The 25,354-nt window shown below is 40.3% G+C and overlaps 1 protein-coding gene and 1 long non-coding RNA gene across 3 annotated transcripts; one reads left to right on the plus strand and one right to left on the minus strand.

Moving 5' to 3' along the window:
* Positions 1-16,586: 16,586 nt before the first annotated feature.
* LOC104453468 (probable flavin-containing monooxygenase 1) lies at positions 16,587-19,276 on the plus strand. Its single transcript, XM_010068025.3, is given in 6 exon segments — positions 16,587-17,116; positions 17,306-17,543; positions 17,704-17,879; positions 18,160-18,430; positions 18,433-18,517; positions 18,865-19,276. Coding segments are annotated over 6 exon segments (1,554 nt in total). The 5' UTR covers positions 16,587-16,675; the 3' UTR covers positions 19,208-19,276.
* A 339-nt stretch (positions 19,277-19,615) lies between these two features.
* LOC104453469 lies at positions 19,616-21,485 on the minus strand. Of its 2 annotated transcripts, none has more exons than XR_001988943.2 (4): positions 21,449-21,485; positions 20,963-21,083; positions 20,653-20,840; positions 19,616-20,086 (listed from the first exon to the last, which is right to left on the minus strand). It is a non-coding gene; the product is annotated as an uncharacterized LOC104453469 (long non-coding RNA). The 2 variants fall into 2 exon arrangements; XR_727125.3 differs by lacking the exon at positions 21,449-21,485 and adding an exon at positions 21,385-21,429.
* Positions 21,486-25,354: the final 3,869 nt, after the last annotated feature.

Here is a 25,354-nt window from a genome sequence, read left to right on the forward strand (position 1 = left end):
TCCTTGAACTACCCTACTTGTGAGGTTGTATATGGTATGTCCTTGAACCACCATGCTTGTGAGGCTTATAGGGTATGTTTATCAATCCAAAATCCTGAATGAGAACATCACAACTGTAGCTAGAATTTTATTGGTAAAGTTACAAACTAAGAAAAAGTTTCAAGTAGGAAGAATAAGAACTTGAAAGGGTATTGAAGCATGTTTTGGTGAAGCTATTTCCTTGAATTGGCTCTGTAGCTTGCATCAGTCTTCTTTGAGAAAGGTATTGCCTGCTTGTCCAAATTTGTTATGGGTTAGGATAGTCTAAGACTTTGGAGTGATCTGTTTGTGCTTCATTTTCTCTTTGTTTTTCTTTAGCTTTAGTGACATAAAATGCTTCCAAGTTTAGTTGTACTAATTTTAGTTTAAACTTCTAGAGGAATTTGTAGGAGTCAATGCTGTGATTTGATTAAGTTGATGTCAGAGTATGCTTTGATTTGATTAAGTTGATGTCAGAGTATGCTTTGATTTGCTTAAGTTGATGTACATTCTCTCACATCGCAAGTTTAGTGTAGTAGACAAAATTGCTTGTGCTGTGATTGTTATGGGGACCTGTGCTTGTTGTGGGGACCTCTATTTTTGGTTAATATTTTAAGGGAAGGGAAGACAAATAATTAAAGTGTCGACCTCTTTTTTGGCTGTCATGTAGGGGCATGTTGTTAGTGTGGTGACCTCTATTTACTAAAGTCCATGAGAGTGGAGGGACTTCCATGTGCAATTGTCTAGTGGTCCCAAAAACTAATGATTCTTTTTCTTGTACTTGGTGTAGTAATGGCTCATGACAAGGATTATGTCGCTGTAATAGTTTGCTATGATGGGGAATTTGTGATTGGGGAGGATGAGTGGGAGTATGAGGGTGGAAATGAGGGCACCATCTTTGTGGATATAAAGAATGCATCTTATATAGGATTTCTTAGGGATATAAAGACTTATTTACATTATAAAGTTCAGAAGCTGCTGTATTGTATTCCTGGAAAAGACTTAAGAGATGGTTTGAGATGCTTAGAAGATGATAATGGTCTTAGGGATGTTCTATATCATTATCTTCATGGTGAAGAGGTAAAAATATTTGTTGAGTACAATAGTGAAAGTGAGGATGAAGATGATGATGGAGAGAGCGCCGAAGTAGGACAAGAAGGAGATGGTATTCAAGGTAGTACTGATGTTAGGGTCAAAAGGAGGGAAGGATAGATATGATGGACATGAGAGAAGCGCAGATGTAGTTCACCAAAGTGATGATGACATAGGTGATGCCACAATCTCTAGATTAGATTGGGAAGTAGTTGAATCAACTGATGATGATGATGGAGGGTTGCTTGTTGAAAATCTTATAAGTGATGACAACGACGAAGAGCTTGTACAGTCAAGAATACAATGAAGGGATTTTTTGATAGCTAAGTTTGCAGCTTTGCAAGTAGCCGATGAAGTTCCAAACAAACCCGAAGGCCCTACAGATGTTGGTGCTGTTGGAGAGGAGACTGACTATGAAGAAAGCGTCGAGAATGCTACTTCCCAGGATGAGCTTGAAGAAGATGAAGGATTTGTGCATAGAAGGAAAATGAAAGTAAGTTTCATTTTTATGATCCATCCGTTGCCTCTCCTGCTTTGTTGGTAGGCATGAAATTTCATGATGCAAACAATTTAGAGAAGCTATACCGAAGAACTCCATTGCTGCACAAAGGAACATTGACTTCATTAGAAACACTAAGACCTTTGTAAGAGTTAGGTGTTCGCAGCAAAATTGTCCATGGAAGATCTACGACGCATTTGTTAGGAGAAGAGGATCTTTCCAGATTAGAGACTACCAAGAGGAACATACTTGTTCCATTAATTTTGAGAATAAAAGGGTAACAAGTTCATGGTTGTCAATGCACTTCTTTGAATTGATTAAGCTGATGCCTCAGATGAATACTACTAAGTTCAGGATTCTGGTGAAGGAGCAGGTATGCATCAATATATCCAGGAATCAATGTAAAAGATCGAAGCAAAAGGTGATGAAGATACTCATTGGTCAGTACAACGGTGAATATGGACAGTTGTAAGACTATGCTTGGGAGTGTAGGCTGCAAAATCCTGAAGTAGAGTGTATATAGAGGTCATGGAGAGACCACTTCCTGATATTGGGACGAAGTTCGATAAATTCTATGTTTGCTTCAATGCATGCAAATGAGAATTTTTATTTGGTTATAGACGGATTATAGGATTGGACGGGTGTTTTTTGAAGGGCTTGTGCAAGGAAGAGTTGCTGGCCGCAATTGGAAGAGACGCAAACAACCAAATGTTTCCCCTGGCTTGGGTTGTTGTGAAGGTAGAGAACAAGGACAATTGGTCCCGGTTCCTAAAAAAATTGATGACTAATTTGGAGATAACAAATGGGGCAGGGTGGGTGTTCATGAGTGACCAACAAAATGTAATATTTGCTTTTTAAAAAAATTGGTCACTTGTTTGCTAAAAAATTTTGATATCAACATGTCATTTGCTTACATTTTTATATTTTGAATTATTGTAGGGACTGGTTCCAGCAATAGCTGAGTTGTTGCCTCATACTGAACATCAAATGTGTGCGCGGCACATATATGCAAATTGGGCAAAGACCTATAAATGGGACAAGTTGCAGTCACAATTTTGGCAGCTAGCAAAGAGCACGAATATGGCTGACTTTAGGATGCCCAAAGAAGAGATGCTTCAATTGACAAAGGATGGTTATGATGCATTGTTCGAAACAGACTCGAAGCATTGCTGTAGGGCGTTCTTCAATGAGGAATTCAAGTGCAATAGCATTGATAACAACATCTGTGAAACATTTAATATGAGGATAATAGATGCCAATGCAAACCAATTATCTCGATGCTTGAAGACATATGCATTTTGGTCATGACTCGGCTGCACAGACAAAGAGATGACACTACGAAGTGGACTAAGCAATATGGTCCTAGGATTGCTAAGAAATTAGATGATAACTTGGCTGCAAGTAAGTATTGTCATCCCATTTGGAATGGGGATGAAGGATATAAGATAATGAAGGGTTCCAATAAGTATGTTGTCCATATAGGTACGATGAAGTGTTCATGTAGAGCATGTCAACTAAGTGGAATTCCTTGTGCACATGCCATATGTGCAATTCAATTGAAGGGCCATAACACAGAAGATTACCTTGATGATTGGTATAAGAAACTTAAATATCTTACTTTGTATCAATTCATGTTGCATCCAATCAGAAGTAGCAAGTTCTGGGAGCCAACATATCACGAAGCACCTCAACCTTTGCCACTAAAGAAGAAAATGGGAAGACCAAAGTGAAAACGAAAAATGATAGTGGGAGAGGAGTCATGTCACCATAGGATGAATAGGAGAGGTGTATCGATAAAGTGCTCTTTTTGCCACATAGCATGGCACAATATTAAGAGTTATCAATTAAAGAAGTAGCGGGAACAATTGAGGCTAGCCGAAGGGCCTAGTGAAGGGACAGTTGGAGAAGGAGAAACATAAAGGCGAAGTGAGTCGAATGTTCTTTAGTCAATGACAATAAACCCAGTAAGTCATGACAATTGTGTTTATGTTGCTTTATGGTTTGTTTCGAATATGTATATAGATATAATAAACCCGGTATGTAATGTTTTTGTCTTTATTAGGTCACCGTGACACATGAAGAATTGGCCGAAGCTCCTACTATACTTGAAACTAAAGGGCCTGTTCAAAGAAGGGAAGGTAGAAGATAGCTAGCTGCAGGATTGGCTAAAGCAAGAGGGCCAGTTAAGTCGACTATTCTTCAGTAGCAATAGAGAAAAAAATACCCGGTAAGTTCAATGATTTGAGTTTACTTTTCATTTACACTCTAATATTGCATGATATTATATTTATGATGTCCTTTGCCTTTTTCTTAGGTTGGAAGAAGGCAAGCTAGAGCTCAACTGCTAATAGAGCGCTTGGCTTAAGGGCCACCACAATATCCATCACCAAGGTCATCACAAAGGCCACTAGAAGGGTCATCACAAGAGCCACCACCAAATCCAACCGAAGGTGTCACTGAAGCTGAAGGCCTAACTAGAAAAGCAACCAAAAGAAAGCCAAATCAAGAGCCACCTACAAGAAGGCCATCTACAAGACGCCTAGTTGAAGAATTGGCCGAAGAAGCCTCTACTGTAGCTGAATAGCCACAAGAGCCCAAGAAATCACATGCGAGAAGAAGAGGCAACCAATCACAAGTACCTAAAAGTGACGTTCTCCTTTGAACAAGAGGGGCTCTTGGGAAGAAGCTAAAACAATATGGTTATGGCATTTATACAAATAAACATTATGGAATAGTTATTCTTAATATAAGTTTTATAGGCTGCATTTAATTTAATTTATAGTGCAACCTTTTGTTGATAATTGAGTTTTCTTTTTGAAGCCTGGGAGAAGTTTAGAGGTTCTTTTTTCTCAAGGCCCAACTCAAGAATCAACAGCTACGCCAACAAAGAAGAAGACATTGCCTGTGCCAACAAGAAAGAAGAGTAAGAAGAACCCAGTTGCAGGTCCATCTGAATTAGTTCAACCTAGGACAATTGCAGCTCGATCAGAATCAACGCATCCCAAGACAGTTGAAGAAGAAGTCTCACATCCAGTTAGAAAAAGTACAAGGATTATGAATTAAGTGTGAGGTCCATCAAAATGAGCACAAACAGGAGGCATTGTGCATTTTGATTGATGAAATGTGATGTGATATGGTTTGTGAGGTTGATGAGTCAGTTGTAAACATTTGTGGATGTTTGTTTTTTTTTTTTCTTATAATAGTTTGTCATTGAGTTAGTTGAGTTTGTGAAACTTCATTTGTCATTAAGTTTGTGAGACTTCATTTCAAAATCAATGGAACGGTTGTTGCTTATCATTTTTGGCATGCATTTTCATTTTTTTTTAAAAATTTTACTTATTGCTACTTCTGGTGGTGAATATGGGGTGCTCGTGTGGTTAGTGGTGGTGGCTGGTGAAGCCTGGTGGTGATGGGTTGGGTTGGAGGTTTTTGCTGCACCTGGTGCAAGATGTAAGTGTGCAATATGCATAGCTTGCACCCATCTTGCACCAAGTAGTGTTGGTGCAAGCTGATGTAAGACACCTTACACTAGCAACTTATGTAGCAACATACCATCAACATAGTGGTGGCTGGTGGTGGCTCAAGTGGATGCCTGAGATGCTTGGTGTGGCTGGTGGTGGTGATGATGGCTGGAGGCCAATGATGGCCAGTGGTGGGCGGTGGTGGCGGCTGGTAGTAGCCGATGTGTACAAAAAAAAATGGCACTTAATTGATCACATTCTAAAAAACCTAACACTTAAGTATTTACTTTTAACAACAAGTAGCATTTAAGTGATCCTTTTAATAATAACTTGACACTTAAATGACTTTTTTTTTTTTAATCACGACTGGCACTTAAGTGATCACTAGATACAACTTATAGCACTCGAGTAATCACTCATGTCTATTCTATGTATATGGTGGTTTGTAGCAAAACAAAGAAGCCATTGGTTTATATATTTGCTACTGGTTTACACATTTGCTGCTAGTTTACGTGCAATTCAAGTAAAATAGTTACCACAACACATCGACCTAATATACATTCCATTATCACCGATTTATATTTGAGAGTAAGCAAAAACATTGTACAAATAGTATTTGTCGAAATCATTCATTAATTAATTCAAAACAAGTACATTTCTCCACACATTTACAACTATGGCAGTCGGAGAAATTTCTTCTCATCTTCCAATACTTTACATTTCATTATAAAGTAGGATAGACAAAAAAAACAGCAACACAATAAACGCTTAGTAACACTTCCGTTCAATTTTCATTTTTGAAACTTCGTTCTTTAAATGGTTAACAGAAGATGCTTGAGCTTGAGCTTGCATTGAGTCAACATCGTCCAAGTCATCCACAAGCTTAGATGGAGGTTGATGACATCCATCAAATAGGTCCAATATCACCTCTATGGCTTGGTGAGAGAATTTCGCATCGATTTATTTGAAGTATTTGCACTTCGAGCCTTCTTTGTATCGGGCACATCCATAGAATCTTCTCCTGGGATTCGTTCGATTCCATGATGTTCTTCTTGAACTTGGTAACCCACAAAAACAAAAACGCTCGTCTTCTCCTTTGCTTTGGCAAGAGAAATTTGAGCTGCTGTTGAAAGTCATGCTCTCCATTTCCAATATTCGGTGGTAGAATTTGGGGCAAATCGAATTAGGGTGTGGGATTAGGGCTCCAGTGCTTCAATGGAATTTTGCCCGATTTAGGGTTTTAGATTTAGGGCAAATGGGGAGACGATGGCGTTTTCACTGATTTAAGGGCTTTATTTTGGGGCCAACACCCAAAACGATGTCGTTTGGGGTGAATTCGAGCTAACTCCACTCTTCAGCGAGACACATCTGCAAGAAATATTAATATTTTAATGCCACGTATGATTTCTAGCCAGCTTCGCCGGAGATGGCACTCAAGTGTCTCACTTTTCTTAAAATGTGGCACTTAAGTGTACATTTTGTAAGTTATGGCACTTAAGTGTCCATTTGTGCAAAGTTATGGCACTTGAAGCATTCTTTTGCCAAGATCAGCACCAAATACTTCCAAAGTCATTAAGTTAAAAGCATGCACGAATTACTTATCAATATAAAGCGATAATTTTGGGGTAACTACACTATTAGTCCCAAAAATTGTATATAGCACTCATTTTGGTGTCAAAAGTTTCTGTCGAATCACTTAAGTGCCAAATCAAAGGAAAAACGATCACTTTAGTGCTACCGGCGAGAAGATTCCGGCCAAAACAATTATGTGGCTTTTATATTTAAAAAAAAAAATAACATGGCTTTTAAACGATGTCATTTTCCATCATTCTTAAGAAAACAATGTCGTTTTGCTGTCTTAAGTGGATGGCCTCACAAAAACGACACCACACAACTCATTTGGGGATTTTTATTATTATTTGGGGATTAAAATTAGGGTTTTTTTGTCCGATCCTTGCCCAACGCTGGCCGCCGTCACTCAGCCGCAGCTTAAGGTGCGTGAGGTTCCTATACTTGAGCGAGATTAGCACAAGTGAGTCGTTGCTGATGCTCAATGACTTGTGGTCGCACTTGAGCGCGAGCTTAGTGACCGAATAGAATCGTGTGAATAGGGCTGAGACCACGTCCAACAGCTCCGAGTGGGCGTGGAGGGTGAACCTCTGGCGACTTTGGCCTTCGATCACGAGCCAACAACGGCACACGAGGGAGCATCGACCCCAGTTGCCGAGCCTAGGTACTGGAAGACATAGGCCAGGCACTCGTCGGGGAGATTAAAGATGGAGAGGGAGAGATTGAGGGCAGCACACTCGTCGGCAGCCTCCCCAAGCACTGGCCAAATCACAACCTTCTACTTGGCTATCGAGTGGCCGTTGTTGGGGTCGGGGTCAAGGTCAAAGCCGTGGCCGCCGAGAGCAAAGGTCGTCAAGGACGGCGACTGGCCCATCGCCGACGGAGGCGGAGGTGAGAGATGTGGGCGGTCGAAGATCGTCTCTCTCTCTCTCTCTCTCTCTCTCTCTCTCTCTCTCTCAATTTGGGGATTTAGGGTTTTGAATTGGTCGAGAGACACCAAACGGCATCATTTTGTTGTTTAAATACTAACTGTTCTCTCCGACGAGCTACATCAGCTTCAAAATTTGATAAAAAAATGCCATGTTGGATTTCCGGCCAATCATATTGGAGTTGGCATTAAAATGATCATTTTTCAAACTTTTTGGCACTTAAGTGATCCAAAATAAACTTTTAGCACCAAAGTGAGCGCCGTATACAACTTTTGACACTGATAGTGTACTTACCCTGAGAACCGCCTGGGAGAGCGACCTGAAGCTATGTTAGGCCAAGGTGATGTGGTGCCTCATCAGGGGCAAGGAGAGACCTCCAATCCTACAATTGCTATTTTGGAGGATTTGATGAATTGAATAAATGAGATTTTGAGCCAGAATCAAACCCAAAATCACACACTAAATGAGTCATCTACTCCATAGATTTCATTAAAGTGAAATCAAGTTGGATGAGAATAATTATTGTTTATGGCCCCAAGTCATCGAGATATACATCTCGAGGAAAGATAAATGGCTGAACATCATTGGAGACCTTCATCAGCGTGAACCTATCGACATCCCGAATTTCACAAATGGAAAATGGGGACTCCACAGTGAACATATGGTTGATAAACTTGATGGAACCCCTCTTGATTGGGAATTTTATCTGGTTCCCAACCGCAAAGGTTGGGATTTAGTTGCTACCTCCTTTTTGTTGAAATTGATGCATCCTAGGTTTATGCTCTTAAACAGCATGTGACTAGGATGAGACATTTGGAGGACCTACTGAGACTTATTATAACAGTTTGCAAGGTTCGTGGCGAGAAATTAGCTTCCGCCACCCAAATCTGATGGTTTGCCCTATTGATATTGAGCGATATAATTAAGCTATTTAGGAAGATCGGGTCTACATCTTCCTTGATAGGTTGGATGACTACTTGGATAAAGTTCAAGCAAATTAGCTTTAGATGCAGCCTTTTCCCATAGTTGAGTAGGCCCATGCTCGTGTTCAACAAGAGGACACACGGCAAAGTGTGATGCTGGCACATGAAGATACCACACACCCATATACAACTATGGTATCTTTAGGAGGCAAGGTAGGACCACAAAACTTTTACCGAACTCAGCAAATGCCGGCTTTACAAATGACAAAGCAGGATGGTTTGACAGGAGGAGGTCAACCAGGTGGAGCACTGTGAAGCAAATCTTCCTTGACAATAGTTGGTGGCTGCTCCAAATGTGGGAATGCAAAGCATACCCATAAAATGTGTTTTAAATTGATTCGGTATCCTAATTGGTGGAAGGAGGTGAAGGCACAAAAACAATTAAAGAGTGCAACGAATGGTGGAAAAGGGAAGACATCACTTGTGACCAGGGAGGCTCAGCTATCATTAATGCCACAGGTAGAACTGAACAGTAAGTCAACCATTGGATGTGAAGGTGATTAACTCTCAAAATAAATGTAGTCAATGGATTATTGATTCAAGTGCTACATATCATATGACCTTCACAACATATGATTTTGTCAATCTTACTAAATCAATGTGGCAAAATATTTCAAATGCTAATGGGATTATATATCCAATGACAGTGCTTGAATTGTTGCTATTTCCCCTTCTATATTTTTGTTGAACACTTTACTTATGCCATCGTTGTCCACAAAAATTAATATTAGTGGAGCAGGCGGTTGAAGATCTTAATTGTGCTATTATGATGTATCCATAAATTTGTCTTTTTCAGGATATTTTCACAAAGGGGCGTGATACTAAGTGGGGGGCTCCATTACTTGAATGACTTCAATTTTGGGAGGGTCCACCAGGTGCAACGCTTATTTGATAGAAAAGGGAAGCAGATTTGGCTATGGCGTCATCGATTGGGGCATCCTTCATTTGGCTATATGAGACATTTACTTCTTGAATTACTTTTCTAATTTATCAAATTCAATTTTTCAATGTCAGACTTGTATTTTGGCTAAAAGCCATCGCATGCCATTTTTAATCAATTTGAATAAAAGTAGTGTTGTGTTTTCCTTAGTCCATTTGATATTTGGGGCCTTCTCCTGTTTTTGCATTTTCAGGAAGTTGTTGGTTTGTTATATTTATGGATGATCGCATCATAATGACTTGGTTCTATTTTTTGAAACACAAGGATGAGGTGGCTAATATTTTTTGGGTGTTTCATTAAATGGTGCGAACACAATCTAGTGGGAAGTTACAAATTTTAAGAAGTGATAATGGTGGATAGTACACTAATGCGCAACTTAAGGAATAATTTTAGGAACACATGAGACATCATGTTTTCAGACACCACGGTAGAATAGAGTAGCAGAGCAAAAGAACAAACACATCTTAGAGACTACTTGTGCCCTTCTCACCGAAGGTCACGTTCCTAAATGCTTATGCGACAATGCATATGCGACATCTTTTCACCTTCTAAACTGAATGCCATCCAAGGTACTAGATTTCAAGACACCTCTACAAGTACTATCTACACATGCCATCTATCTTGCTTGTTTCCCCTTGGGTGTTTGGGTGTGTCGCTTATGTCTATATTTCAAGGATTCACCGAACCAAACTTGATCATTGTCTTGCTCAATGCATTTTCTTGGGATATGGTACACATCAGAAGGGTTATCACTACTATCATCTAGCTACCAAAAGAAACTATGTGACAATAGATGTCACGTTTTTTGAGTTAGAATTTTTTTATCCGGGCAACAATTCTTCCATTCAAGGGGAAACATAGGAAGAAAGTCTGAATTGGTGGCAAGTTGGTGGTGCCATGTTTGGAGGACAAGAGGAAGCGTAGGAGGTGTAGCCTGAAAATGAGTAGCAACCGGTGGGAATGCCACCAAAAAATGGAAAGCAATCGGACAAAAATGGTGAAAATGAGCAAGCTCCGCAATTGGCAATTGGGGATGTATAAGAACCAAATATACAAGAACAACCCCCTCTCTCTTCAGCATCCGAATCTTACTCATCTCTTGAGAATATCCTTGAGGTGACTTCTCCTACTACCACATCTTATTTGCTTGATGATTATAATATATATGTGGGATATAAGTTACTTGACAGGTATAGTAGGGGCAGGCCTCCTGACCGGTACTCAATGGATGCTTGGGGGAAGAGATCCAAGTACCTTATTGCAAACTATGTTTTGACAACTAAAAGCATTCATGTTGAATGTATCTTCAGTTCACATCCCAATTAGGATGCAAAATGCTTTGGAAGACTCAAAGTGGTTTCAGGTGAAGGAGGAGGAAATGGAGGTGTTGCAAAAGAACAAGACTTGAAAGTTGGTGGAGTTGCCCGAAGGGAAGAAGATGGTGGGGGTGCAAATGGGTCTTCATGCTTGAATATAAGAAGGATGGTTCCGTCAAGAAATACAAAGCAAAGCTAGTAGTGAAGGGATACATAAAGACATATAGGGTAGACTATCAAGAGATATTTTTCCCCATCGCAAAGCTCAACACTGTTCGGGTTTTACTTCTTTGGTGGTGAACCTAGACTAGCCATTGCACTAGTTTGATGTCGATAATGTGTTCCTTCATGGCGATCTAGAAGAAGAAATTTATATGGACATTCCATCAGGGTATAGTTTTCCTTCATAGTGTGGGCTGGTCTGCAAGATGGAAAAATCTCTATATGAGTTGAAACAGTCACCCTGTGCTTGGTTTGACCAATTCAGCGTGGCGATGAAGAAAAGGGGGTAGATTCAGAGTGGTGCAAATCACACATTGTTCTTAAGATGTTGTTAGGGAAAGATAACTATGTTAATTATCTATGTTAACGATATGATTATTACAGGGATGATTCATGGGAAATCTCTAAACTCCAAAAGAGACTATTCTTGGAGTTTGAGATGAAAAACTTTGGGGGGCTAAAGTACTTCTTAGGAATAGAAGTGGCACAATCTAAAGGTGGAATATTTCTCTTGCAAAGGAAGTACGTGTTGGACTTGTTAGTGGAAGTGGAGATGCTAGAGTGTAAATCCGCATACACTCCAATTGTGCAAAACCATAGATTTGGGGAGTATCCAAATCAAGTACTGACTAACAAAGAAAGGTATTAAAGGTGGGTAGGAAAATTAATTTATTTGTCACATACTTGACCTGATATTGCGTATACTGTGATGCATGCCATAATTGAAGTTTATATGGATGCTATGATAAGAATACTTCGCAAATTGAAGGGGCCTTCAGGAAGAGGAATTCATTTTTTGAAGAATGGGCACCTTGAAATTGAGGGGTTTATGGATGTGATAGCTCAAGGAAGGGGAGGGGTCCTCTCTAATCTCACATCGCTTAGGGGGGAGTCCTAGGGCTAGTTTATAAAGGCTTGGGGTCCCTTTAACTTGGGTGACGCGTTTCACGTACGCTTTCGCTGCGCTGAAAACAAAGCCATGAGGGAGGGTGGGTCGGTGGGCCACGCCTCCAAAGCAGAAAATATTATGGCTTGGGAGAGGGAAGGCCCTAGTGATGGCCCTCTGCCCTTGCATGACGCGTTTTAAAGCCGTGAGGACTCAATGTCCAAAGCGGACAAAATTACACAGTGAGGCCCGAGCCATTACAAATGGTATCAGAACCGACTCCCGACCGCGTGTGGAGGCCACAGCAAGGACGCTTTGTTCTTAAGGGGTGGAGAGTGTGACAGCCCAAGGAATGGGAGGGGTCCTCTCTAGTCTCACATTGCTTAGGGGGAGTCCTAGGGCTAGTTTGTAAAAGCTTGGGGTTCCTTTAACCTATGTGACGCATTTCACGTACGTTTCCGCTGCGCTGAAAACAAAGCCGTGAAGGAGGGTGGGCCGATGGGCCACGCCTCCAAAGCGGACAATATCATGGCTTGGGAGAGGGAAGGCCCGAGGGATGACCATCTGCCCCTGCATGACACATTTTAAAGCCGTGAGGACTTAATGTCCAAAGCGGACAATATTACACGGTGGGGCCCAAGCCATTACAATGGATGCTAACTGGGCTTTTGTAGGAGGAAATTTAATTACCTGGAGGAGCAAGAAGCAAATGGTGGTAGCATTGTCAAGTGCAAAGCAAAATTCAGGGAAATGCACAAAGGTCTTTGCGAACTTCTATGATCTAAGAGATTAATGATGGAACTCGGTTATGCTCCTATCTCCGAGATGAGGTTGTTCTGCGCAAACATCAATATATCTCATAATCCTGTTCAGCATGACCATAAAAAACACATTGAGGTATATCTCATAATCCTGTTCATTAAGCAGAACCCGGATACCAAGGTTCTTCGGTTTTTATATGTAAAATCGGAAGATCAATTGGCAGATATACTAATGAAGGCTATATCAAATAAGATTTTTTACAGCTCACTTGACAAGTTTGGCATCCAAGATATCGATGCACCAACTTAAGAGGGAGTATTGGAGATAGATACGATTTTATCCTTGACCTTGATCTTAATTGATATAATCAAAGATGCTCGGCGATAAAGTAGGAAATTATAATCGTATTGTAATCTTGTTTATCCTTTCCCCTATTCTTATCTTTTATATTATAAATTTATACATGTACAAGGATGAAAAGAAGAATATTAGAATTTACCTCAAAAATACATCTTCTTCGTCTCGTTCTTCACTTCCTTTTTTCTTCCTTCTTGGTCTTAATTTATGTTTTACCAAGTACGCCTCGATCGTCACGTATTAATAGAGTTTTCATAGTCGGGTGGTGAGGACTGGTCTTCTCGCGCATCTCGACGGCTTCGCTTCACGAGAGTCACAGAAGGGTTTTCAGCAAGAATGCTGCTGGGTGCATGGACATATAGATATTTGCCTTCCTTTTAGCCTACTCTCTCTTTTACTTGTTCTCAAAACTGTAGCAGCATTTGGATCTCATCTTCGGAAATGGGTCGGTCAGATTTTGTTGGGAACACAAAAGTCAAATGGAAATATGAAAAAGAAAACATTATCTTGCTCTTTCCATATGATCCCACGTCGGTACAGGATCAAGCTCTGCAATGATAAATTCTTCCATTGATAAGCTTCGACCGGCGGCGATGCCACTAGTGGTGACGTTGATGGGCCGCTTTCCTCTTTTCTCTTTTCTTTCTTTTCTGGTTCTTGTTTGTGGATAGAAGATCACCTGGAAAGAGAAGAAGTTTAACTTGAAATATATAAAAAAAAAAAAAAAAAAAAAAAAAAAAATATATATATATATAAACGAAAGATACGTAGAGACAGCTCGGTTAAAGTACGTCACCACTTGGCATATCTAGGAGATTCCTTTTGTCTCTTATATTTACGTGTTATCTCATTGTATGGTATATTAACCTTTTAGTTGAAATTTTTAACGTAGTATTAGAGTCCTTTATATCTCGGGTTTTTGGGCATTTGTGACTCCCCTTTGTTCAATTCCATGTGCCTTCTTGTATACGACTTTAGTTTGATTTGCACTTCAAATGAGGTGTTAAAAGTATGATCTTATATCACTTGATTATTGAGTTCAATTTCACATTATAAATATATTGTCCCTCTCTAGTTAAAGAGTTTGAGCTCAAGATTTCACTTTACGAAGTCAATTTTTTCTCACGGCAAAGGAAATACTCCGTAAACAGTATTATTTGAGTAAATTATAAAAGCAAAGTAAACATGGGTTTTACCAAATTGACATAAGACGTATAACTTGCAAGTACTCATCCATTATTTATTGGACCTAAGTAAGTCCTTAAAAGGCTTCATCCTGGTTAAATTTAAACCTTGAAAAGGTATTCCCTCCTTTTACGGAAGACAAATATATAGAGGGAAGCTTGGGGGTGTTGAGCGTGCTCGCACCAGCACAATAAAATATGAAACGCAGTCTTGTTAATCCACCTGGGTTATCATTTATAATTAAGAAAATATGCGAGTATAAAGTTAGAAAAAACACTTTTTTCTAGAAAATGATTTCCCGGAAAGCATAATCTTTTACATGAATTTTTCTTCAAATCAAACACATTATTTTTAATTAAAATATTTAAATAAAACTGTCGTGTATTATTAGGCAATACATTCCGAGTAAACACTATGGGGCTGTTTGGCAACGTGCCAAACAGTGCCTGATTCTGATTTTTTTATTCCCAGAATAAGTTTTGGGACGAGAATTGTGTTTGGTAAAAATTTTGTTCCCGATAACAGATTGGGAAGAGAATTGAGAATAAAAAAAAAATGTGATTCTCTGTTTGAGGATCAAAAAAAGAATCAAAACAATAAAAGTCTCATTCTTCCCTTCCGTCATCTCGTGATTGCCGTCCACCAATGCCTGCCGCCATCCGCCGTCGCCGCCGTCTACCGCAGTCCGCGGTCGCTATCCACCGGTCCGACGAGCTCGCTAGGCCAGGGCAAGGTTTGGCGAGCTCGCCGAAGGCAAGCCCAGCCACTGGCGAGGCTCAGCCTCACTAGATCTGGCAAGGCCGAGCCTCGTCGGTGGCCAAGCCGGCCTCACCCAGCCTCGGCGAGGCTAGCCTAGCCACCGGCGGGGTTGGGCGAGCCTCACCGGCAGCTGGGCAAGCTCGCTTGGCCACCGGCAAGGCTCGTCCAACCCGGCCTAGGCTCGGCCTTGCTAGATTGGGCGAGGTGGGTCTCGCCCAGCCCCGGCTGGTCTCGCCCAGCCTCGGCTAGGCTCGCCCCACCGGCGAGGCTTGCCCAGGTTGCCGATGAGGCTCAACCGCCGAGGGCGGCACACTCCGGTGAGCATCGCGGCCTCGGCCGGCCACATAAAGAAGAAGAAGAATAGGAGAAAAGGGAAAAAAAAGAAAAGAAAATAAGGAAAAAAGAAAAAGAAAAAAGTAAAAAAGTAAAAAAAATTATTTAAAAATTATTTAAAAATTAAAAGAAATTGATTTGAAATAGAATCAATGAGTACGGTATCAAACGCAATTTTATTCCAGGATAAAAAATTTTGGATAGTTACCAAACGTGTTTTTTTACTCATAATCAGTTTCCGAGAACAGAATAAAAAATAATCATCTATGGTTAGAATCAATTTCCGGGAACAGAATTGTTACCAAACATGCCCTATATTGATGAAGAAATAGACAGCTTGCCATGTACTCTATAGTTTCAAGATGATTTTCTAAAGGTAAAAAAGTGAAGCTAGTCAAGCGGTCGGTTAAAAAACGATGGTTGCCAATATGCGTTGAATTTAGGCACATAATGTTCCCCAAGCTATGCTAATGCTGGACCGAGCATTGGTACACGTAAAATCATATTTCCCTGAAGAATTGTTTCAAGAGAAACCGACAAATGGGTTATGATGCACGGACACATTCTAGGAGCTTCCATGTCATGTTGGATACCCGACACGTGTCCGATATGCTTGGACACACTCGGACATGTTCGGACACGTGATCAACGCGTGTCAAAAAATCCCATACGTGATCAACTTTTTCCGACATGCTTCCACTCGTGTGTTCGGAAATTGTGAGAAGCATGGTGGCATTAAAGGAGGGTCTACAAGTGCAAAGGTGAGAAAATTATTAGAGAAGGCTGTGGCTGCAGCTGCGAAGGAGGGAGGGCCATAGGCGTGGCGGCAAGCGATTGCAACGAGGTGACTGAAAGAGAGAGCAGAGATCAAGATGAAGAGAATGAGGCGAGAAGGAGGAAGAGGAGGCCGTGGGGGAGGGTTTTAACTTTAACAAGAAGAGTAGATGAAAAAAAAAAAAATTAAAATGGGGATTCTGGTGCGAAGGGATGGCTGAGAGGATTATTTTAATTTTTAAGGGAAAATGACAGCAATGATAAGTGATGGGGAAAAAACGAGGGGGAGAAACAGGGGGAGGAAGAGGGGTTTTGGTGGTGTGGTGGGATGGCGGTCTTTGTGTGTGGGGGAGGGGATTTTGGGGGGATGGCGGTTTCTGTGAAGGGATTTTGGAGGGATGGCTGCTTCTGTGAGGGGATTTTTGTGTCTTGTGGGAGGGGGTTTTGGGGATGGCGGTTTTTGTTCTTATATATAAAAGAAAGAGATAGAGAAAGAAAGGGGAAGGGGGAAGAACTGTTCAAGAGAACTATGTGTATATATACATGCCTAGTTCTCTCCAGAACAGGAAAAGCCATTTGAACAAAGTGAGATGGAGACGAAAAAGATAGCCATAGTTGGTGCTGGGATCAGCGGCCTCCTAGCCTGCAAAAACACCCTCTCAAAGGGCCTCCACCCCATCGTCTTCGAGTCCGAAGCCAGCATCGGAGGGGTCTGGACAAAGAGCGTGGAGACCACGAAGATCCAGACCCCAAAACCAGCCTACCAGTTCTCGGACTTCCCATGGCCAGACTCGGTCGCCGAGGAATTCCCCGATGCACATCAAGTGCTCGGGTACATCGAGTCGTACGCCCGCCACTTCGACCTGCTTAAGCACATCAAGTTCGGCACCAGGGTCCTTAGCATCGGGTACGAGGGGCCACCTGTTGAGGCGATGCAGTCATGGAGCCTGTTGGGCGGTGACGGCAGGCCATTCAGCTCGGGTGGGAAGTGGAAGATCAGAGTGCAGGATTGTCTGAGCCTTGAAACTGAGGTAGACGTATGCTTCCTGTTATTGCATAATTTGGGGGTTGCTCTTCTTGATGCAGTTTCATGTTACTGTCTCATGCCAATACCTATTTAGACCGGCAATCCGTGATAATTTTCATTTCCATTTTGTGTTAATGATTGCTCGGTAGCAATTTCTTAGTTTCTATACCTTACCATCTAATGACAATAACAGACGTATGAAGTGGACTTTGTGATTCTTTGTGCCGGTCGATTCAGTGGCATTCCGAACATACCGGAGTTTCCACCGAACAGAGGCCCGGAAGCATTCCATAGCAAGGTGATCCACTCCATGGACTATGCAGCTATGGACTACCAAGCTGCGAAGGAGTTCGTCAGTGACAAGAAAGTGGTGGTCGTCGGGCTGCAGAAATCCGCATTGGACATTGCCATGGAGTGCTCAGCTGTTAATGGTAAATGCGAACCCCTGAATCCCAACGTTCCTTAAACTGAAGCCTAGTCGTGGCAGCATTACATTTTCTTCACCGTGTGCAAGCCGCTCCTCCAGCTCCGGCATTTTGACAAGGGTGGATTTGTGGCAACTTCCATTTGGTTGAATTTTTTTCCCTGCAGGAGTGGAGCGACCTTGTACGGTGTTGTACAAAACGGAACACTGGAACCTGCCGGATTATCTACCATGGGGCGTGCCTCTCGGACTTCTCTACCTCAACCGCTTCTCGGAGCTCCTCGTGCATAAGCCCAGAGAGGGCTTGTTGTTGAGCCTCTTGGCCACGCTGTTATCCCCCCTGGTACGCGACGAGATAAATCTCTAGCAACTTCTCATCACAGTGATTGTTCTTTCCAAACAAATGTCGATTTGTTCGCCTACAGTGATATAGGCGCCTTCTTAATTTCTTTCACCATTTAGTAATATCGAGCCAGTAATTTTGGTCACAGAAACTTGGATTCAGAATTATTCGCATGGAGTAATATATTTGAATTCGAAATTATTCAGATTAAGTGCGTCATATGATTAAATTCATTAGCTGTTACATGCGGTTCATGTAATACGATCCACTTCAATGACAGAGATGGGCGATTTCCAAGTTTGTTGAAAGCCACATAAAGCGAAAGCTTCAGTTGAAGAAGTTCGGGATGGTGCCAAAACACAGTTTCCTTCGAGAAATCAGCTCCTGCTTGATCTCAACCGTACCTGAAAAGTTCTACGACAGGGTGGAAGAGGGAAGCATAATCTTGAAGAAGGCCCCAGCATTCGGATTCTGCAAGAACGGGATTTCAATCGATGGAGAGGTCGAGCCTCTGAATTCAGACTTGGTCATCCTCGCGACTGGGTTTAGGGGAAAAAGAAGCTCCTAGATTTGTTTGAGTCGCAACTGTTTCAGGACTGCTTATCTGGATCTCCTAATTCAATAGTTCCACTATACAGGTATTGCCCTAGAATTCCCTCCTGCTATAAGCTAATCTGATCCTGTGTCCTGGGTTCTCATGGAGATTTAGGTGCATTTGGTTTTGGGAATGCTTTTTGTCTTCATATTTAGAGAAAATTTTGTCTACTTATTCATCCTTTTTTCTTTCCCGGGAATGTCTTTGATTTCTCATCGTTCATCTCGACACTTTTTTTGAGAATGTCTTTGCAAAAATTATAGCTGGAAAACTTTTAAGCATGAAACTGTGCACTTTTTGCTTTGGAAAGTTCAGCCAAAAGATGAGTAGCCTGTGTTATTTCTCTATGGTTACCGTCACGGACTTAATTATGTGATCACATCCGATCAGGGAATGCATTCATCCCCGAATTCCCCAACTAGCAGTGATCGGGTTCTCAGAAAGTATTGCAAACTTGTACACGTCGGAGATACGGTGCCGGTGGCTAGCCGAGCTTCTTGCAGGTACGTTCAAGCTACCTTCCGTTAAGGAGATGGAGGAGGATATAGAAGAGTGGGAAAAGTACATGAAGCGATCTTCAGGTCCATACTACAGAAGATCATGCATTGCTGCACTTCACATTTGGTACAATGATCAACTGTGCAGAGACATGGGATGGAACCCTAAGAGAAAGAAGGGATTCTTTGCTGAGCTGTTTGAGCCTTATGGCCCAACAGATTATGTCTCTCCATGAAGATGAAATGTGCGTGTATCATCATTTTTCCCCTTTGTATTCCATGTTCAGCAAACTTTCTTCCCGTTCTCTCACTGATGTGAAGTCATATTTTGCACTAAATAATCTATGATCGTTCTTGGAGCACAAAATTCTAGCTTGCCCTAAATTTGAGGATTCAACCATTGATCTACGACCTCAAACCGACTCCTACAATGAGATATGATTCAGTCAAGTTTTCATCGCTTTAAGTTGTACAATCTTTCCATGACAGTAACATGAATTAAAGGTGTAGACATATGATGGAGAGGAGAAATTGAAATAGTCAAACACTTCTCGTATGAGCCACAGGAAGAAATCAAGTAGTCACTAGAACCTAGTTAGACGAGCTTGAGTCATCGCAGGGGACAATTGGAATGGGGATTCAAATTGAACAGGAAAATCGCATACGTTGCCATTGCAGAAAATGAATAAAGAAAAAAAAATCGCAAGTCTGGACACATTGGCGAGGACAACATCGAATTCTTGAAGGTGCAATAGAGTTTCAACATTGCACAACTCCCATATAAACTAGCAAACAATAAGTCTAGCCATCTAAGAATGGAACCCAAAAAAGAAGAATCGAATTTTTCCATTGGAACAAGGGAAGCTACAATTCTATGGTACAGAAGCGCCAATGGATAAAACAGGTACCTGACATCTCTGTGACATGCGCAACACTTACAGACATACCGGCGTGCATTGAAGGCGAAGACATACAAGTAAGCATCGAGGGTGACAGTCTTTGATACAGACGTCATCACTGAATATGATGGAATGAGAGCAGGGGCAAGATCAAAATCAGGAAGAAGTTCCAGCTAAATGCCCGAAAACTGTCCTTCATGGCGAAGCTATTTGAAACTGTTTACAAAACAAGCCCCCAAAATATTAGGGAAGTATAGGTAGTGGACTACATATCACAATGAAAGACTTTCCAGTAATTTACAGACGAAAAAAGTATAAAAAGTAGACAATTCGACCTTATTGCTAACAGTCAGGCATAGGGGTAATCAACAATTCTATAAAACAATTGATTCCAACAGCAAGTTCTATCATTTTTAGCTCATGTGTGGAATTATAATTTATATTTTGGCAAATCTAAAGACATGCAGTGCATCGCAACAGAAAAACTTGTGGCCATGGTAAATATCCAAAACGATGCAAACAAAGCCCTAGACAGAAGGCTTTTGCATCAACTTGGGAAAAAGTACAGTCCAGTATTTTTGTCGAAATATTTCAAATTTTTCCAGCTTTTATAGTAAAAAATTATAGGAAAAATCAAGGATCAAATTAAGAATAACAGGTACGTTAAAGTGTTACAAAGCTTTTAGTGGGCTATTCGAAACAAATGCATACTATGGGGTAGGTGAAGTGATCTCTTCATCAGGTTCATTACTTCACAGCCTTCATGAATTTCGAGTGTGTACCTGGACAAGTGTTATCGGTGACAAGCACTGTTAGAATAGTCTGGTTCATATAACCAGCATAGGCACAGGTTGTGCGGTTACAAGATGTCGAAGTTGAGTTGCCCAGGAATAAATTTGAACCCTCGCATTGCATTGAGGGGCAACCCGACTGATTAGATGGCTTAAGCTGGGATGGCTGGCAATGTAATCTGTTCATGTATAGGGAAATGAATCATAAATTCTGAGAGATTGTTTGAAAAGAGAAGATTTAATGGAAGATTGTCCACAAGAAGGACGTGATCTAAAGAAATTCTAGAATGGTAATACTGACGTCCAGTTATTTGCTGCGTTGCAGGTGCACATCACACAATTGTTAGCAGTGAAGACATAAGTTCCATTAGCAACGTGTAAATAGGAGTCCAGCGAGTCATTCCTTATTGCAGATGAACAAGCTGCATACAGAATCAGAGAATTCATCAGTATTGCTGTTAAAGATTGGAGTACGAGATTACCAGAAAAAATCAAGTTTACTAGTGTTGGAACAATGGAAAAGCACAGGCAGGAAGCATCACAAACTATCTATATGACATCTGGCAATTGAATCTCAAAACATAATGTTGGCGGGTCAAGAACTATCTACACAGCGTTGGGCAATTAAATCTTAAATCATAATGGTGGTGGGTCATGAAGCTTAATAGTATCGATCAGAATTGCCAATTCATAAACTATGCTAATGTTACTTAAAACAAGTACCTTCATGCAGAGTCTAACCAAAAAGCATAATGTGGCAAATAAGGGGGACATTAGATTGTCATACTCTCTGTGTCGATTATCAATCATCGAAGAAAGCTTAAGCCAATTGCTGACATTGTTAGGCCATTAATCTCCTCAAGATCGAATCATAGAGCCGATCTGTTGAATGGAAACAAGTCAACAGAACTGTTCTTGGCAGAGAACTGCATCATGGGGAGAACCACTTTTGCACATTCAGGCATTACACTTGGATTCTGAGTTAAACTAGATCTTCAATGTTAAAGACTTACAGAATTGGCTTAAGTAAATAATGGGGCCTCGTTAGAAAGTCCCAGTTTCCCCTCTCCTCTCTGTCTTCCTTCACTAAACTAAACTTCCATGCTTAGAAGCAATAGCCAAATTTCAGCCAAGTTCCTTAAAATCTCTTCCTAAAGGAGAAGCAATCCAAGAGACAATGACCAAATACAACTGTCATACTCTCTGGACAATGACTAACCAGAAGGAACACCCCCCAAAAAAAAAAAAAAAAAAAAAAAAAAAAGGCCTTCACCAGGATATGATGTCATTTTATCCTTCTTATAAAAAAAAAAAAAAAACACAAAGATGTGAACCGGATATCACATCCTTAATTTCGATGACATCAAAGAGACAATGACCAAATACAACTATTAAAGTCGCAGAGATGCAAGTTACAACCATTTTAAAGTTATATAGGATATCATATAGTTCTGTTATAATTTCTGGAGAAGCCCCCCTGGAGGTCAGATCAGAGTTTGAGTAGGGACCACACAGCAGCTGAATAATTTGCCGCTCACTACTAGCCAACATCATTCGCGCAGATCACATGGTGGGGAGGCACTGCAAGGCCCCGCCATCACGTCCTGGTCTTACCCTATAATTCTATCAATAAATCTAATCATTCAAACACAATCATCGAGCGAATCAATCCAAAAACTCAAAGATACATCCAATCGAGCCAAACTCACTCATCTTACTTCACTTAAATACAAGCTAGTTGTGGCAGATCCTCCACACAAGATCAATGCCCGTAAAGCAAAAGCACAAGCAGAAAACCTCACACACCAAGTCCTATCCAAATTTCTTGTACCCCGTATGTTGACTTACGGTCACTGCTGATGCATACCTCATTCAGAAACATTTCATCCCAAACCCAACCATCAAATTTTGACCAACTCTAATTTTCTTCCTTGAAAATTATTTTCCAGTCTATCTTTCTTTTCTTATTTACGATGTATTCGACTGGGAATTGCTATCGGAGCTAGGTGAAATATCAGCAATTGTTATATAAACGTATTTGAAAAAGCTTGTTTTCGTGTATTCTCTTGTTCTACATTGAATGGAAATTCCCTTGTTCATTTATTAATAAGTTTACTTTATCATCATGGTAACAACAAGAAAAAGATGTGTTTGTGTGAATAAAATTGAGCTGTACCAACTGTAAAGTTGAATTTCGTCACCTATGCACTCGAAACATACGTGAGGCCCGGTCTCTATCCACACTTCCTAACGAAGTGCACCGTGTTTGGAGGGGTTTTTTATATCCTCAAGGATAGCCAAGTTTTACCTTCTACAGTCTATGATCGGCAATTTATAATAGTCTTTGCAAACTTCAAAATTATGAACTTTTCATTTTCGTTCAGTGATAATAACAACTACTAATTTTTTGTGTTGGTTTCGTTGAAAAATTATAATTTATAACTTATTTAAAAAAATGATCGCTCTTATGATCAACAAAAATAAATGAACAAAAACTATTTTTATTGTTCACAAAAATATTTAGATATAAACTCTCATTGATGATGAAAATATCATTTATTGGTTAATTATTTTAAGTCTATAAGCACTTATTTAAAAATAATATATTTTAAATTTTTTATTTTTCATGAAACAATCTTACCCTTTTATTGCAAATAAAAAAAGAGATTTCAATTTTTTACTAAGTTGACTTCTTAAGAACTTTATGATATCCCTGAAAAATATGTCTACTCCAGTTTTATACATTTTCTCTTCTGCTGATTGTGACACTTGAGGCAGAATATATACATATATTTATGCTCTCTAGCATTATATAATATTTATTGCATCCGATAGCCAGTATACAATAGAAAACAGATTAAAGAAAAGAAGTTAATGGAAGAAATCAAAATCAAAATCTTAAATAAATAGATCCAGGTTTCACAGTCTTCACTCGCAAACATATTACAATATGCAAACTTAATAAGTTCCCTTTAGTTCTTCGATTTTCTCAAATCATGCATAGTGAATTTTTTGTTTAAGTTAGATGTATAGTAAACACAACAATAAGTTTTGAGACAAATTGAGAATTTTCTTTTTACTATTTTATTAATAAGTACCTCAGCAACACTTGTTTAAGCAACCACTTAAGTAAATATAGTTGTCAATCTATCGAGAGATCTCATGTTATGCCCAATTAATAAATTGGACATTAAATTATTTCAAATGAAATATACTTAATAAGTGTTCAGAGATCATTCATTTATAATATCTTTTTGCAATAGCTTATTGTTTTGGGGTTTGTGTAATCCCAAAAATCGCTAATGAATACCTTAACCAAAAAAAAAAATCGCTAATGAATACTCAATAGGCTATCTGCATTTACCATGTTCACTTTCATCCCTTTACTTTCATTACTTTTCTAATCAGGTATCAATACTTTCAATTTTTCTAACCAAACCCTTCTATACACACAAAATGTCTAATTAAGTCATTCCAATACAAAACTCAACATATCCAGCTGACGGGGCTTTTGGCCGGCGCCTTAATTATTAGTTACGCAAGCATTCAACACTGGAGCGTGAGGTTCCCAGTGGCCACCCTTCCAACATGGAAATGGGAGGTGAGGGGTTCAAAGTCCCACCTTCTCAAGGGGGGGATGGGGGTGGGGACGAGTAAGTTTTAGGAGTGGGTTTCGACTCCCACGCCCTGCAAGAGGCAGGACAAAAGTCTGAGAGTGAGTGTAAAGTAGGCATAGAGTAGAACTGACCAAAAAAAAAAAAAAAACATGGAGCGTAAGGTTGATTTTTTTTTTTTTTTGACTTTTCCATTTGCCCATCCGTTCTCTATTGATTGCAGGCGTCTGTGTAGGCAAAATGTATCCCATCCCACAATTGGACATTCCCCGACATCATTTTAGTAGTTTAGATTGGATTTTGTGTTGAATGAACTTGATTAGACATTTTATATATGTAAACTGAATCAATCAGAAAAGTTGACATTGTGTGCAAGAATTGTTTTATTTCGACACAAATGGAGGGTCCTAGTGGTAGTCACTCCCCAGGCCACGACTAAATCTCCATCTAAGCTCTAGTTAAGCAAATTCATATTCTTGGCCTGTCATTTAGAAATAAAAACAACTCTTCAAAATAAACATTTTCTGCTGTGGTACAACCCGGGATTATCAAAATAGACACGCGACTCACGCCAATCTTTAGAATACTCGCACTCGCAGCATGTTCCGAGCAAATTCAGAGATCACCGACCGAAGATAACGTTTTTAATGTTGATGGACTGTTAATCAGTTTCGTGATTATACTCATTACTTTAGAAGATTTGTTGGGTCAGTACTAATCAATTACAATATTAAAGAAGAGAAAGCCAGAGTGGTCATCACCTTTGTGACTTCCAGCTAGCATGGGGTAGTCATCCAAAGACGCGGCTTGTGTTCCCCAACTCAAATAACGAATATTAGATAACTTAATTATTGCAATTAACAACACAGTGAGTAGAGACGAAAGGATTTAAGTAAGAAATAAAATATGAATACAGCGGATTTGCGGGATTCAGCACTCTACCTACTCCATGCCTGAGCTTTGCAATGGAGCTTGCACAGCTTACAAAGCTATCGCAGATGTTTACCGTCGGTCGCGGCCTTTGTGAGCTTGAGGCCTGACCTCTAGGAGCTCAGGCTGAGCTCACTTGGCGTCTTTAT

Source organism: Eucalyptus grandis, chromosome 7 (assembly GCF_016545825.1).
Source record: "Eucalyptus grandis isolate ANBG69807.140 chromosome 7, ASM1654582v1, whole genome shotgun sequence".
NCBI lineage: Eukaryota > Viridiplantae > Streptophyta > Magnoliopsida > Myrtales > Myrtaceae > Eucalyptus > Eucalyptus grandis.